At 35.9% G+C, this 14969-nt stretch overlaps 2 protein-coding genes across 2 annotated transcripts; both read left to right on the plus strand.

Moving 5' to 3' along the window:
* Positions 1 to 1521: 1521 nt before the first annotated feature.
* Positions 1522 to 4244, plus strand: LOC306887214 (chemerin-like receptor 1). Its single transcript, XM_079444794.1, has 2 exons — positions 1522 to 1679; positions 2288 to 4244. The coding sequence occupies exon 2, from the start codon at positions 2301 to 2303 to the stop codon at positions 3423 to 3425; it is 1125 nt and encodes a 374-aa protein (XP_079300920.1). The 5' UTR covers positions 1522 to 1679; positions 2288 to 2300; the 3' UTR covers positions 3426 to 4244.
* A 1435-nt stretch (positions 4245 to 5679) lies between these two features.
* LOC306887213 (uncharacterized protein) lies at positions 5680 to 12827 on the plus strand. The gene is made up of 3 exons (XM_079444793.1): positions 5680 to 5901; positions 6682 to 6747; positions 8506 to 12827. Exon 3 carries the CDS (start codon positions 8937 to 8939, stop codon positions 10698 to 10700), a length of 1764 nt encoding a protein of 587 aa, XP_079300919.1. The 5' UTR covers positions 5680 to 5901; positions 6682 to 6747; positions 8506 to 8936; the 3' UTR covers positions 10701 to 12827.
* Positions 12828 to 14969: the final 2142 nt, after the last annotated feature.

A 14969-nucleotide genomic window follows, 5' to 3' on the forward strand; every position in this document is an offset into this window, starting at 1 on the left:
TGAAACATTCTCATAATAAGCAGTCATATGCATAAAAAATCTTAAAATAAAATGACCTCTTCAAAACATTAGGAGCATAAATATAGCTATTTGATAAGCTTGTATTTACTTTAATAACATTTTCACATATTCTTTCGATAATTTTTGGGATGTAACATTGTAACATATTGTTAGAATTCCAAAATAAGCAGAACACAAAACTGTCTCTGTCCGCTCATCCCAGTGTTTAGTTTGGCCAAAAGAACCAGTTTTTGACAGAACCCCTTTTGTAAGTTGTGTCAGCATTGAGAGTTTGCAGAGCCTCTTTAAAAACTCTTTAGTAAAAATATTTAGTATTGATTGTGTGGGTCTGATTCAACTTTTTCTTGAGAACTCTACAACGACATGATTACCATAAGCGATTAATTTAATATATCTGTGCCATATAAATAATCTCAAGGCTCTTGAGAACCATGTCCACTCTAAAAGATATATTTACAAACTACTGGTCATGTTTTGCCTTGAATACAAATAGACAAATCAACAGTCACCATGACACATGGGGCAGCTGTGGCCACCGTAAATCTTAAACAGATGCAATGGCTAGACTTGTCATATATCCTTCTGGGAAAAACAAGACATACACGTGCATGTTCATTCATTTACCAGTCAATGCAAGGCCTGCATTTGAACCTCGAGCAACCATTTCCTTGGGCGGGTGAAGAAAACATGTAGGGAAAACCAAATAAAGAGTCATAGCATGAAATATTTTGGCTATATAGCCTTCTGTTAAGTGTCTGTTAGTTTCATAATATAGTATGCATAATTTGTTTTACTGTTTTAGTTACACTGCAACTGATTTTGTAGCAACGTTTTGTCAATGTGACTGTCTCATGATTATGTAAGTTTTCATGTGATGTTATAATTAATTTAAGACAACAGTCCCTTTACTGCCTATGTACATGTTAACAGTAGGAAATTAAACACAGTATAGGCTACAAAAATATATAGGCTAGAAAAACGTGCATATGCTCATAAAACCCAAGTTTATATAAGGCAAAGTTGGCACATGTAAAACTTGACATTTGATTTATGGCCAGTACATATAGCTATTTGAGAAGTAGATGAATTCAGGTTTTAGAAAAGCTATGCAGGAGATATGGCTAAATGAGCAATTAGGCAGATAAAACTGCAGGTAGGCTACAATTGCAAGTGTAGGCTTATAATAATTATCTATACCGTTAAAATTGTCGAACATTGTCGTGTGACATTGTCGTGTTCAACTATGAGATCGCCTAACTCGTTTTTCCAAACATACTGTTTTTGTCAGGAAATAGCAGCTTGCGGTAACGCATTCGAGAAACCGCAGTCATTCCACGGCTCTCAAATGTTGGAAATATTTGGCAAGTTATAAGTCGTAGAAGCCTCCAAAAATGATTAGTCTGACAGTATCAGTGTCAGTGCATTATGTAAACACACCGCTTTGGTCAAACCTACAAGAAAAATAGTAGCTATAAAATTGTGATAAAAAAGGGAGCAGCTACAACAACCGAGTAGAACTAAGAGGATGGTGATGTGACGTCACTCCAAAGTGAGACTGGGTTTCCCGACAAGAAACTAGAGATTATTGCAGTTTTGCTCTCGCGAGTCACAGGTGTGACTGAATTATTTTGTGGAAGTCACTTATTAGGCAACTCTAGGTAAGCGGCACGCTTTAATAAGATTGTCTTATTGTGAAATTAAACTATTAGATGTAATTAAATAGATTTGTTCAAATGTATGAACATTTAGGCAATATACTAGTCATTTGAGCATCTTTCCATAGTAATTAACTCGGATGTCTGTTACAGCAGAGATCAAACAGTCTGTTACAGCAGAGATTAGCCTAACATAATTTGGTTTTACTTAGGCTATATATTTACATAAAAACGACACTCCCTTTATATCTGCTATACTGCCCATGGAATGAACTGATGTAAAAAAAACAAACATTTTGACATTTTGCATGAGTTCAGTTTAATGCACTGCACAGACAGATATAACGTTCACCATAAAACAGGAACAATTGCGTTTTTGAATAGATGGAAAATTCCCATGTGAAATTGTACATGGCTGAGTAGAGAAAATGCTTTCAGATGATGTTCAGAGCTTTTCTGTATTGCAAAGCCTCACTTTACTACTCCAATTCTGGCCTCCAGTGGACAAAAGCAGAACAACATGTTAGTTTGTTCCTTTTCTGTCAAGATCAAGTTTAGGTATATCTGACTGCTTACAATTATGTACTAAATACCATATTTGTTCTGTCAAGGTTTGAAGGTACAATGATGGATCCATACAATTTTACAAACAGTCCTCTCAATTACAACTCATCAGAGTATGAAGATGACTATGATAATTATGATGAGGATACAGATCTCAGGAAATCTCTTAAAATCATGTCACTGATAGTCTACAGTCTGGCTTTTGTACTTGGAGTGGTGGGGAATGGCATTGTCATTTGGGTTACTGGATTCAAAATGAAAAGGACGGTCAACACGGTCTGGTTTCTGAACCTGGCTGTAGCAGACTTCCTCTTCACTGCCTTCCTCCCTCTCAGTGTGGCTTATACAGCTATGGGCTTCCATTGGCCTTTTAGCCAGTTCATGTGCAAATTCAACAGCACTCTCAGTTTCCTCAACATGTTTGCCAGTGTGTACATCCTGGTTGTGATCAGCATTGACCGCTGTGTGTCTGTGGTGTGTCCGATCTGGGCACAAAACCACCGGAATGTGAGCCGAGCTTCTGTGGTGAGCTTTGGAGTTTGGTTATTCGCCCTGGTGCTGAGTTCACCCTACTTTGTCTTCAAGGACACTGCACCCGACCACAGTAACCCAAACATAATCAACTGTTTCAACAACTTTGCATTCTCCGATGACTATGAAACACCAGAGGTGGTGGAGCTCCGTATGCTACGGCATCGTGCCATGATCATTACCCGTTTCATCATAGGCTTTGTGGTGCCTTTTGTGATCATCGTCTCCTGCTATGCGGTCATCATCTATCGTCTCCAAAGAAACCATTCCATGTCTGGCCGAACTGGACGTCCCTTCAAGATCATAGCTGCAGTGATCACCGCCTTCTTTCTGTGTTGGGCTCCTTACCATATCCTGATGCTCATTGAGATGGTAACCCACATGGAAACAAAATACAGCTCCACCCTGCAATATGTCATCACTGTTGGAATTCCCATTGTGACCAGTTTGGCTTTCTTAAACAGCTGCCTGAACCCATTGTTGTATGTTTTCATGGGACAAGACTTTAAAGACAAGGTGCGCAAGTCAATCCTGAAGGTTTTGGAAACCGCTTTCACAGAGGAAGTTTCACGCACATATACCTGCACAAATTCAATGCCCACGATTAGTAACAAAGAGAATGTGAGCAAGTCCTTCTCTGATGCAGAAGTATAACTGTATAGCATAAATGAAGCACTTATTCTGAAGGGGGATTTTTACAGAGTGTCTCATGTGTATTTAATGCCATCCTAAATAAAAGTGAGACATTAACCTGAAGAACTGGTCCAAAAGATATTGAGAAAGTCATTGAGATGAGAAGCTTTACACTAAAACACTGCCTTGCTCTTATGGGGATATGCTTATATGATGCACAATTATTATATACATTTGTGTGTGTGTACCCATAAAGTATTTGACTAATTGTAGGCCATATATGAGCAAATTAGAATTAAGTTTTTACATGTATTGTGCATGTGATGCAAGTAGCTGTTTGCTGTTTCTTTACTGTATAAATTGTCTGCACATAATTTTTATAAAGCATCTTTTATTTCAAATAAAATAGTATTAAGTTTGTTGATGGATATCAAAGATTAAGCGAAAAGCTGAAGCAAATTAAACTTACTGATTAAACTCCTTACTCTGGTCTCATTGTCAATGGAAGTCTTGATATAGATATAATCAAAAACATTAATTCAAGAGAACATTAGTTTTCTTTTTCAAATGTGAAAATTACATGAATAATTTTAGATATTTAATAATGTAATGTATGCAATGCATGCTGTTTCTATTCAACTAAATTATACTAAGTGTCTAAAGAGGTCACGTCAATATTATTCAAAGAACCTCCTCTAAGACTGTATTGTACTAAAATTGTAAAACCTTTACAGACATTTAAATCTCATATGTATATATTTTTGGAGTGTTACATCTACTTGTGTGATATAATAATGTAAAGTGCAGTCAAAACATAATAAAAAATATTTTTTTTAATGCAAAAGTGCTTTTTGTTCAAGAACAGGAGATACTGCTGTATATTTTAGCATATTTAAACAGCTGGTAACATTTAAAAATGCAAGTTGGTTTTTAGCTTAAATGTTAACCCTCTCATAAGAGATTCATAAAAGATGATGGTCCATTCAGTTTCAGTTTTTGAACTGGTAACAGATTCTGATTGTATTGCTATGGTCAGGAACAATGAAAGAGAGAACTGATGAGATTTGCTCCATGTCCAGACTGTCACTCACGGTTGCTGTGTTAATACATAGTAAGAAAAAATAACTTTTAATACAGAGAGCATGTTCACAAATTAGGCAATCCATTAACTGAACAAGGCAAAATGTCATATTATATTGTACACTTTGAAATTTGATTTTATGATATATACGATTTCATAGGATATTTTCTACTTGAGTGTGTGGTATAGTGAACCATAATGTTTTTATTGCCTCCACCTATACCTTATTGATATATTCTGTTAGTATGCCCAAAACTAAATTTATCATTCAGGCATAATATTGCCAGGCAGTACATGATATAAATATACATCCATGTCTTTTTATCACGTGATTCAAATCTGAATCTTCATGGCAGCCCTTATATTGCTGAACTACAGGCACAGAGATCTGGGCAGGAACATTTTGCTTTTAACACTGATGGCCATAATGACTTGAATTACACCATCACACCATAATTACTGCAAAGGCCCTGCCAATTAAACAGACCCTTCAAAATCATCTTGAATGCTGCTTTGATCAAGTTAGGATATTATCTCATCACTTAAAGCTATGTAATGTAACTATATGCCCAGTAGATGACAGTAATTCTCATACCAGTGTTTTTTCTTTTCTTTTTCTTCTCAGTTTAGCTCCAGAAGAATGGGTGGAAACATGTTTATGACGTTCTAGCTCATTTCATATTGTTCTGCTGCATTAAAAATCAATTACATATAAATGTTTGTATGTAAATCTGCATAATTACAAAATAGTTTTCTTTCAGCTGTTTTGGAAATAATTTTGAATGAAGTATTGCATGTCACATTGCAAGGTAAATCAGCTTCCCAAAACAGTTCATATTTAATTCTTCCTAAAATTATTTCGTGACAGCTACCCGCCCACACTGTACAGGACATGCAGGATAAAGTAAACTGTGGGTTTAAATCAAAACCCTCACATTGCAAAATTGTCATGCTACAATGATACTGCACAGACAAATGTGCATAGTACATAATGCAGTGCCAAATTATCTAAAAGCAACAGATTTAGATAACATGCTTTAAGTGGTATATGCATGCACCAAATATCAAATGAAATTATTTTCCTCCCCATATTGCCCATATTTGGTGTTCCCATTAGCTGGCATTTACCCTCCATTCCTATGGGTGGCGGTAATGCGCCAAAGCCAATCGCACGCGAAGAAGACTGCCAAAAGAAAGCTTTCGGTTTTTTTCCCACCCCATTCTTTTCTTGAGAATTTAGAGTTGTTTTGGGATAAACTACTACTTGTTCAGTTGACCGGTCAAAAAACAAAATCAATGTACGATAAAGGTTGAATTCGTAAGAGAATTCGCTCTACAGCTTTACACTAAACAGAAAGGATACGGAAAGTTGCTAAGCGCGTTTGAGCCTCCTGAGAAGTGACATCTATCGACGAGGTAATTCGCGGATACATGTGGCTGTTTCATTTGTAGATACTGATTCATGAAAGCATGGATTTTTTTTATTGTATATACCGCACACCTAGCCGGTTGGGTTTTACTTATGTAGCGTAACAAGTATGTAATCTACAAGTAAATCAACTTTGCTAACGTAGCGTGTTGTTTAGTCTTGTAATGTGGTGTTGCGTCTGGTAACTTACGCGTTGTTGTTTTGTGTGAGCTGTACATTTTCCCCCAATCTTTCCGTTGTTATAGATTTGTACATTTACCGCCAGTTTACCTTTGTTATATTTGTGGTGGTTGTTGTTAAGGATGCCATTATGCCTTCCTTTGAGATCGAAGAGCAGCCTGATTTGGTTGCTGGACTCATTAAAATCCCACGATGCCTTATAACATTAACCCTACGTCAAGAACAAAAAATATCTAAAAAAAAAAACCTTATTGCTACTCAATACTCATTTGAGCGTATAGCTCTTAAGATAAAATACTTAAGAAGTTCAACTGAGCTCAATTAATAAATGTAATGATAATGTAGTTAAATCATCAATGTATATTATGTAACCATCATTGATATTTTAGCCCTTTATGAGATTAATTCTGTGCTACTATGTTGTGGTTTTTGGCTGTGCATGAAATTCATTTCTAGTCAATATGTAAGAGGTTTGTCGATTTAAAAAAAAAAAAATTGTTTATATAGTAAGGAAATGTACGAGACCCTTGTTCAGTGTTAATACATACCTGTTTTAACGTTGTTTTCTTGTTTTTGTCATTCTTTAGAAATACTTGGTGTTCATCCTGGCCGTGGTAAAGGGGAGTAGTCACTTTTAAAACATCAGGATTGCTGTGAGTAAAAGTGAAACTCCTGATTTCCTGTTTTGTACACTTGCTACTTGCTAGATATTTTAGAATAAGATTCTTAAGAATAAATGGTGCCTTCCAGTGCACCTGAGGAACATTCATCACACGTTCAAGTCGGAAACATAAAGAAGTAGCCTAAACAAAATAAAAATATTGTATCGTGAACAACAAACCTAAATAACTACATCTGAATTGAAAATGAATCTCTTATTTATGCGTGGTATTAGAAACTAGCTGTTACATAAAGCAAACTGTAAAAGTAGAGTTATTAACATTGCACCAGTCACTACAGACATGCATTCCTGTCTCAGATCGCTATATCGATTATAGATTTATTGAATTATATTATAGTGTTTCTGAATCAACACTCCCAGCATCACAACTCGGCAACTTGTGTATGATCTAGAATTCTGAGTTTCCCACTTAAATGTGCCTGTGTAAGAAAAAAGATTTTAATACATAAATAAGCACATTGCATGGTCATTTATTTGTTTTGTGTTGTCGTTATGATATTTCTGACACTTGGACACAAGTGTGTTGATGTATGTATATTTTGATGTATATATTGTTTTTATTATTTCATCTGATGTTTTAATTACTAGCCAGGAAAGTATTTATGTGTACATTACGTTTGCTAAGAGTCAGCTGTATAGACTCTGATCATTCTGATGCACATCAGAAAATCGCTTGTGAGAAAGCTCTTTATGGTGCAAAACTGATGTTCCTATAAAATACACCCCTGTCAATTCATGCATTTACATATTTAATTTTTCACATTCACAATATGCATGTTGTGAACATTGCAGCTTGTTTACTTGACAGGTGTTAAACTGATTTCTCCTACTTCCTTAAATGACTTAAGAAAACAGTTTTTGCATTTACGTGACCATTTAGAACCTTATAGCACAATCACTGATAGCTTTCTTTGTTAAGGCCCTTTAATAGCAATAGTGGTGTGAAAAAGATACATTAATTTCAGACAAATTATATATTCACTTCACACCGATAGCAAAATTATTATCACTTGGGCTAAATGAGAATGAAGTTATTTGATAGGCAAACAATGTTAATCGAGATGACCAATAGGTCTCACATGCAAAATTTGAATATTTACTGAATATTTTATGCAAACAGCTTGTTAATCACTGCTATTCTACATTTATTTACACTTACCTACATTAACATTTGTTTACCATTCTTTACATCTTGTTGTCTTTGCAATAAATAGATTTTTAATAAATAAAAAATAAGGTAAATTTAAGAAAATATTTATTCTGTTCATTGGGCTATCATTAAGGATGTGTAAGAGTTATATTCGGTAATTTATATTTATATCTCACTCTTTGTGAAACATACTAAAAACTACTGAAAGACATTCTAAAACAGAAATTGTATTACTTTCACTATAAGGAACACTGTTTTAAACAACTTTTTAAAATATTACTGTTGTATATTATTGGTTATATAAATAGCTATAGAACAGTTTGGGCCCTGTTGTTAATTTATAAGATGGTACATAGGGCTCATTTAGGTGATATAGATGTTGATCTAATAGCTGCCCTGGGCTGCGTTACTCAAAACTATCGTAAGCCTAAGTGGATTGTTTAAAGTAATATGTATAATTAATTATGAAAAAAATAAAACATTTTAATTATGCAAAAAACATCACTTGCAGCAAAATTGATTTGTTTGTGTCTTACTTGTCTCTTCTCTCTCTCTCTTTTATTTTTATTGTTTTTACAGATGGCAATATCTGAATTGCGGGCCAGCACCTGAAACAAGGCAGGCCATACATAACGAGGTTTACATCGTTGTATTATGCTCAAATATCACATTTTCCTACAGAGTTGGGGAATTGATGTTTAAATTGACAATCAAAGACTTTAAGGATAATCCTTTTTGGGATTTTCAATCCTTTTTGGGATTTTCAAAAGTCTGTGAAGTTGCCATTTTAGAAACGCTGTGACCAGTTGTGGCTTTTTATTAAATGCATATAGAAACTTAGTCTTGTTTTATAGCAGCCGAAGTGAGATTGGATGTTTAACAGACTTCTAATAGTCAAAGTTATCATATTTTGATATATATTTTTTAAACATCTCACATAATATACCATGTTATCTGTTTACTAAACAATTGAACTTTATACATCAAAATAGGCTACGTTTTGCTTTGTCATGATGGCTTGCTCAGTGGACTACATGCAAGAGATAGGTGGAGGAGATGCCTTCATCTGCACAGAGTGTGGTGAAGGGTTTAGTCAATACCCAAAACTAGTTGAACACATGGCCATTCATGGACTTACTGACATATTTTCCTCTGATGGTTTAAGTCTTAGTAATGGTAGTTGTATCAATGCATCCATTGAGGTAGCTCTCCATGAAAATGGAATGCTCACAGTGGTTGATCGATCTGTGTTGTCTAACTTTACGTTCTTGTTTGGAAAACCTTCATCCAAGTCATTATGGTGCCAACCCCCTAATCAAGAAGCCTTGACTTCATCTAAGATACCAGAGAAGGAGTATATTCAGTTTAAGTGTGAAAGATGTGGACAAGTGTTCAAAACCCCAAAGAGCTTACAACAGCATCAGCAGTACCGTGCCCTCGAGCAGGGGTTCAAATGCACTCTGTGCTGCAAGGTGTTTAATGACCGGGAGAGTCTGCAGAGCCACCTTCAAAACCATGCTCATGAACGCTTTTATAGCTGTGGACACTGTGGAAAGCGATTCTTAAGACAAGAGACCGTACTGTCACATCAAAAACAGTGGCATGGATCTGTTGGTTCCAAGACTTTGAGTAGATCTAAGGAAAATCAAGGAAATAATATGGACAGGTCTTATCCTTGCAAAATTTGTGGCTTGTGCTTCTTTTGGTTGTCTGACTTGCAAAGCCACCGAAACAGTCATTCTCGTGTAAGCAGGCCATCCAGTGAGGTAACACAAATACAGGAAATGCTTACGGAAAAAGAAATTAAGAAAAATGGCATTAATTCAGTTAAAGAGCCATGCCGTTGTGGCCTGTGTGGGGACCATTTCAAACAAATTTCAGATTTAAGAGAGCATCATAAAGCACAGCATCCAGATGAGGTTGAAGTAAAGGACTCTTCAGGTTTACCAACTAAGATGAAACAGCAGTACCATGGTGTAATGCGACAAATGGTTACAAAACAGCAAAAGCTGCGAGTTGATCCACTAAGGTCAAGCATAAGAGGAAGACATAGAGGTGTGAACAGAGCCAATTTTGGTGGTAAAATATTTTCCTGCAAACTCTGCCATCGTGTCTTTGTACACTCAAGCAGTCTGTCTCGTCATATGCGTTACCATAAGGGAACTCTGCATGCCTGTGTTTATTGTGGAAGACACTTTCCACAAAGATGTGATGTCACAAGGCATGTGGCTATGTACCACAATTCAGCGCTTCAACCTAAGGCTCCTGGGGAGTCAAAGACAGAACATGAGGATAAAAACGGTGAACAGGAACCCGCGAAAGCATCGACACAAACAAAAAGTGATGGTAAACCAGAAGAACTTGAAGAAGAAAATCAGCCTGCATCAAAGATAGATGACCTGTTACTTGGTTCTCCTTATAAAGGAACTTACAAACCAAGGATGAAGTACAAATGCAAAGAATGTTGTAGAGTCTTTGGGCTACTTAGTGTTTATCGGCGACACGTGTATTACCACAAGCGAAGTCCCTGCAAGGTTTTGCTCAGTTGCCCTCTCTGTCCAAGCCGCTTCACATTCCTCTCTGCTTTAGATCGCCATCTTGAATATCATCATAAAGGAGACTCTGAAAATGATGGCACAAAACCTCCTGAGACTAATATAGTTGATTCAAAAAGTCAACAATTAGATGCTGATGCTGAAAAGCCTGATAAACATGCTGATAATTGCATGTCATTGGAAGTGCTGAATGAATCCACTGAATGTTCTGAGAGTTAGAGATCCACAAAATGGCCAAAAGTATATGGACACCCTTATCTAATGAACAGGTTTGGTATTCCAGCAATTTTAGTGAAGACAAATGTAAATGCTCAACTCTAAAATGGAATATTATGTGCTTTCAATTTTGTTTCAACAGCGAGGACCCTTTTTCAATTCCAGCAGGGCAGTGACCCTTTGCACAAAGCAATGCTCTACTGTTTCAGGTGGTGAAGAAAGTGAATAGCATTCACAGATGCACTACTGAGTACCTTTGGGATGGATTGGGAAAGCAGACTGTGAGCCAGAATTTTTTGCTTGATGTTATTGCCTGACCTTCTTGATGCTCTTGTGTCTCTTGTGAAGCAAGTCCTTGCAACAGTGTTCCATCCCAGAAGAGTGGAGTCTTGTTATAGCAGCAAAAGGAGTGATTAATGTCATACTTTTGAAAATGAACTGTTGATGAGCATCAGAGAATCATTTACCCCAAAGGCATTTAGGTCTTCATGCAAACCAGCACTGTCCTTTTGGAAAAGAAAAGGGCCCTCCTCACATAGTTGCAACAAAGTTGAAAGCACTGAATTCTCAAGTAAATTATTGAGTAGTATGATGTTAAGGTTACAATTTTGCTTGGATTGCCTCGAGAATAGCCTTCCTAATAACTTGATAATTAGAAAGGAGGGTCCACAATGAAGATATAATGTAAATCAGAATTCTCAGAATGTTCATAATAATTAACTTTTTTTTTCTTTTTTTTTTTTTTGTGAGTGTTGTACTTCTGTAGCATTTGGTCCTCGGGTGTACCAAATTAATGCTGTTGTCTCATGTATGTTGCGTTTGTTGTACATAAAAATGTTTCCCCCAAAATTCTCATTTGCATTTTCCAATTTTTGGATAAGAAATTCAAATTCTTATTCAAAGTAGGTGTTGACACAGTATGCATTCACAAACCAAAGGGACCTATATGAACCATTATAATGACCAGAATGAAATTTTTCTAATGATCTGATGAATTTAGAGCAAATCAGAAGTTATTAATTCTGGAGTTAATCGTGTAATTTGAACTGTCTTTGCTAAAAGTTGATTCAAGAACACACTCCTGCTGTGATTAGGGAAGTATGTATTTTAGCTATTCTTTTGTTTTTATAGTAGTGTAGATTTAACTTTCCCCAAAGTCAGTGTCTCCACACAGACTAAAAACCGCATAGGATATAATTTTTTTTTTTTTGTACAAATTGTATTTCTTATTTTGTATAAGTGGTGATGCAAAACATATTTTGACATCAGTAGCATTTTGTGCAAGTCTAGTTCCGCTTGTTTATAAATAAAGATAATTCTGTTTCCCTTTCTAAGGCCTTGTAATTGTTGAATTTTTTTTTCATGTGCCAAAGCTGTAAATTATTGTTTTTGTGCATGTAAATATTGGTAGAAATTTATTTGGCCTTATTTCAGGTTATGCTAAACACACATTCCCCTAGTCTTTAAATACCCTAAATTTTGTTGCAGTAATTTTGCAAATTTACTTATTTATCATGATTAGTCATAGGCACACTTAGTATTCATTATCTCGTTGACAAATAAATAGTACTTTTGAAAAAATATGGTTATAATAATATGCATTGTAGCTTAAGAAAAATTACTTTAGGGTTTTAAAACCTTTTGTGTAATTCTACATTCAAACATTCTAACAACTGACATTAAGGGCAACATCCAAATCACTTAAAGCTTTGTGAGAATGACTTCTGTGGGAAGACTGCTTATGTATACTTATATAAGATGATTTATACCAAATGAACTGTTTGGTTACAAAAAATGTGTACCAATATTTTGTAATGGTAAAATTGTAGCTATATGGCTTTTGCATTTGTTTTTTTGTGAACAGAGAAGCCACAGTTGCTTTTCTTTCTTTTTTCTGTGGTAATGACCAGCATGCTACACATTCTATTTTATGTAACAACCAAATTGTACCTAATCCTGTTACACAAGGTCTTTCAAAGCCGTCAGTGGTGTGGGGTTAATTTGTGGTTATGTTTAACACACATTGGTCATATGCGTTTGTTAGGGGGCATTCACATAAGAACAGAACGCAGATCTCAAACCGTGTTTTTTATGCTATGATTAATTTCCTTTGTTTGCAGTAAACAAAGTTAACCTAAAAAAATACTGAATCTCAGTTTATTACATCGATACCCTGATTAAATGTTTGGTAACACCTTTAGTTTTACCGTTGACATCAATGGCATTCTTACACCAATGCACTGGTTGTTTGGTCTAATTTTCTTTTGCCCACTGTTTGATTCTCTCATATTCGAAAGATACCTTCTTCCAAATGCTGTTATCTGATTTCTCAATTGGAATTCAGTGGGATTTAGATCTAGATGCATTTGTGGGCTCTTTACACCAGTCTTGCATTGTTTTGAACTGTTAATAGGTGTTTCTGAAGTGCTTTGTTTCTTCTACCATTGTTTGAGTAAGTGGTGACTGATATGTGCTGAAATTACCATAGAACTGAAGACTCTGGTATAGGGTGCCTTGTGTTTGTACATAGCACCAGTATTTTAAAGAACACTGAAATAAGCTAAAGGTCAAAAGTAAATGACCCTAAACAAAAATCTAAACGCCTAGGAATTATTAAAAAGACAGCACTGTCTTGATGTGGCAAGCAATGAGTGGCACCGTAAATTGGTACAAAATTTGCATTTGGTCAAGTAAGACACATATAAAACCTTTGATTAACTGGGCTTAATAATCAGGTCATTAAAGTTATTAAAAGTGATTACATATTTCGGCTAAACAGCCTTTTTAGGATCCTTTATCCTGAAGAAGACTGTGCAGCCGAAACACGTAGCTCTATAATATTGACATTATCTTGCAACAAATATTACTATCTAATGCTAAATCCATAAGTTTCCTTTGGATTGAGTCTCCATTGTTTTTTCTGGCTCTTCAACCATGGAGATCTGTTGTTTGTTGCACATCTATCCTGCTGGATCACAGTTGTTCGAAAGCATTTGACCACATGACCATTTACACTATGCAGCAATGTCGTCAAATGTATTTGACCATCTTTGAATGTAGTTAAAAGTGGACAATTTCAAAACATGTTGTCCGCTTGTGATCAGGTTGACCAAAACCTTAATTCCAGGTATAAACAGGAGCTGAGATTTGAAATGGTTTACAAAAGAATAGTGCACAGTCAGCCAGTGAAGAGAAAGTGCAGTGTTTTAGAATGGCTATGGTTTTGTGGGGGAAGTTCAGGTCACTAGATATGCAAGGAGAGCAACCTGAACCATCTGATCATTTCCATTGCAGTGCTGTTAATGTTAGGAAAATGGCACCCTCTGTTTCCTGTTACTGTTTATTAACTCAGTCATGTTATTAGGAAATGTAATTACAGCTGTGAGTAGCTGTACAGGTGCACATATATTAAGGATGCATATAGGTATAGTCCAGGGCTGAAGTCGGTAAGGAAATCCAATATCCAACTGTAGACAGAATTGCAGATGGTCAAGTTTTAAGGTTTCTATAAAAGCTTGTTAGAAAAAAAGACCCTAACATAGATTAACCAACCATTCTGATGATTAAGGCAAGTATACAGAATTTTTTCGAGGATTTATACAGTGTAGCAGCTTATATGCAATAGATTTAATATTTAAATTTTTTGGCATATATTCAATATCCAGATGATAGAGACAGATCTTCCATTTGCTGATATATGATGTGACCACCTCAGTTCATTTAAAATTAGTGGAGGAATCTGGGAATATACTCCAATCTGTTATTTTAAAAGAACCAACACTCTTGATTCCAATAGAATTGTGGGCAGCACGTCAACATATTGCGCTTCAGGCATCCCGAGTTTGAGCCCCAGCTCGCTGACTTTTCCCTATTCCATCCCCCTCTCTTTCCCACTTCACTTCCTGTCTCATTTCTGTCCTATCATCATAAAGAAAAACAACAACAACACTGCATTGTTATTCCCCTAACTAGTAGACAGCATCGCTTTCTAAACAGATAGTGTACGGAGGTTTGTTCAGTTCTTCAACTGTGCTTGTTGAAATTGAGCTTTATGTTCCCTCTTTGTTGTGTAACCATGTAATATTTGGAGAATCAGATAAACAACCTGTACCACATAGTGTGCTGCTAACACCCAGAAAGTCTTCACTAAATTCTCCTCTATACTCTGTCTGCTTCCACTTCCTTCCCTACCTCTCTGACTGGATACACCTTTGCCACTTTTTTGCACTGACAAGGTAGAAACCAGTTGTCTGCTCTAGACACACACAAACG

Source organism: Barbus barbus (genome assembly GCF_936440315.1).
Source record: "Barbus barbus genome assembly, chromosome: 21".
Taxonomy (NCBI): Eukaryota; Metazoa; Chordata; class Actinopteri; order Cypriniformes; family Cyprinidae; genus Barbus; species Barbus barbus.

Coding starts and splice junctions, on each gene's coding strand:
- LOC306887214 (XM_079444794.1), top strand. CDS start 2,301: ATGATGGATCCATACAATTTTACAAACAGTCCTCTCAATTACAACTCA.
- LOC306887213 (XM_079444793.1), top strand. CDS start 8,937: ATGATGGCTTGCTCAGTGGACTACATGCAAGAGATAGGTGGAGGAGAT.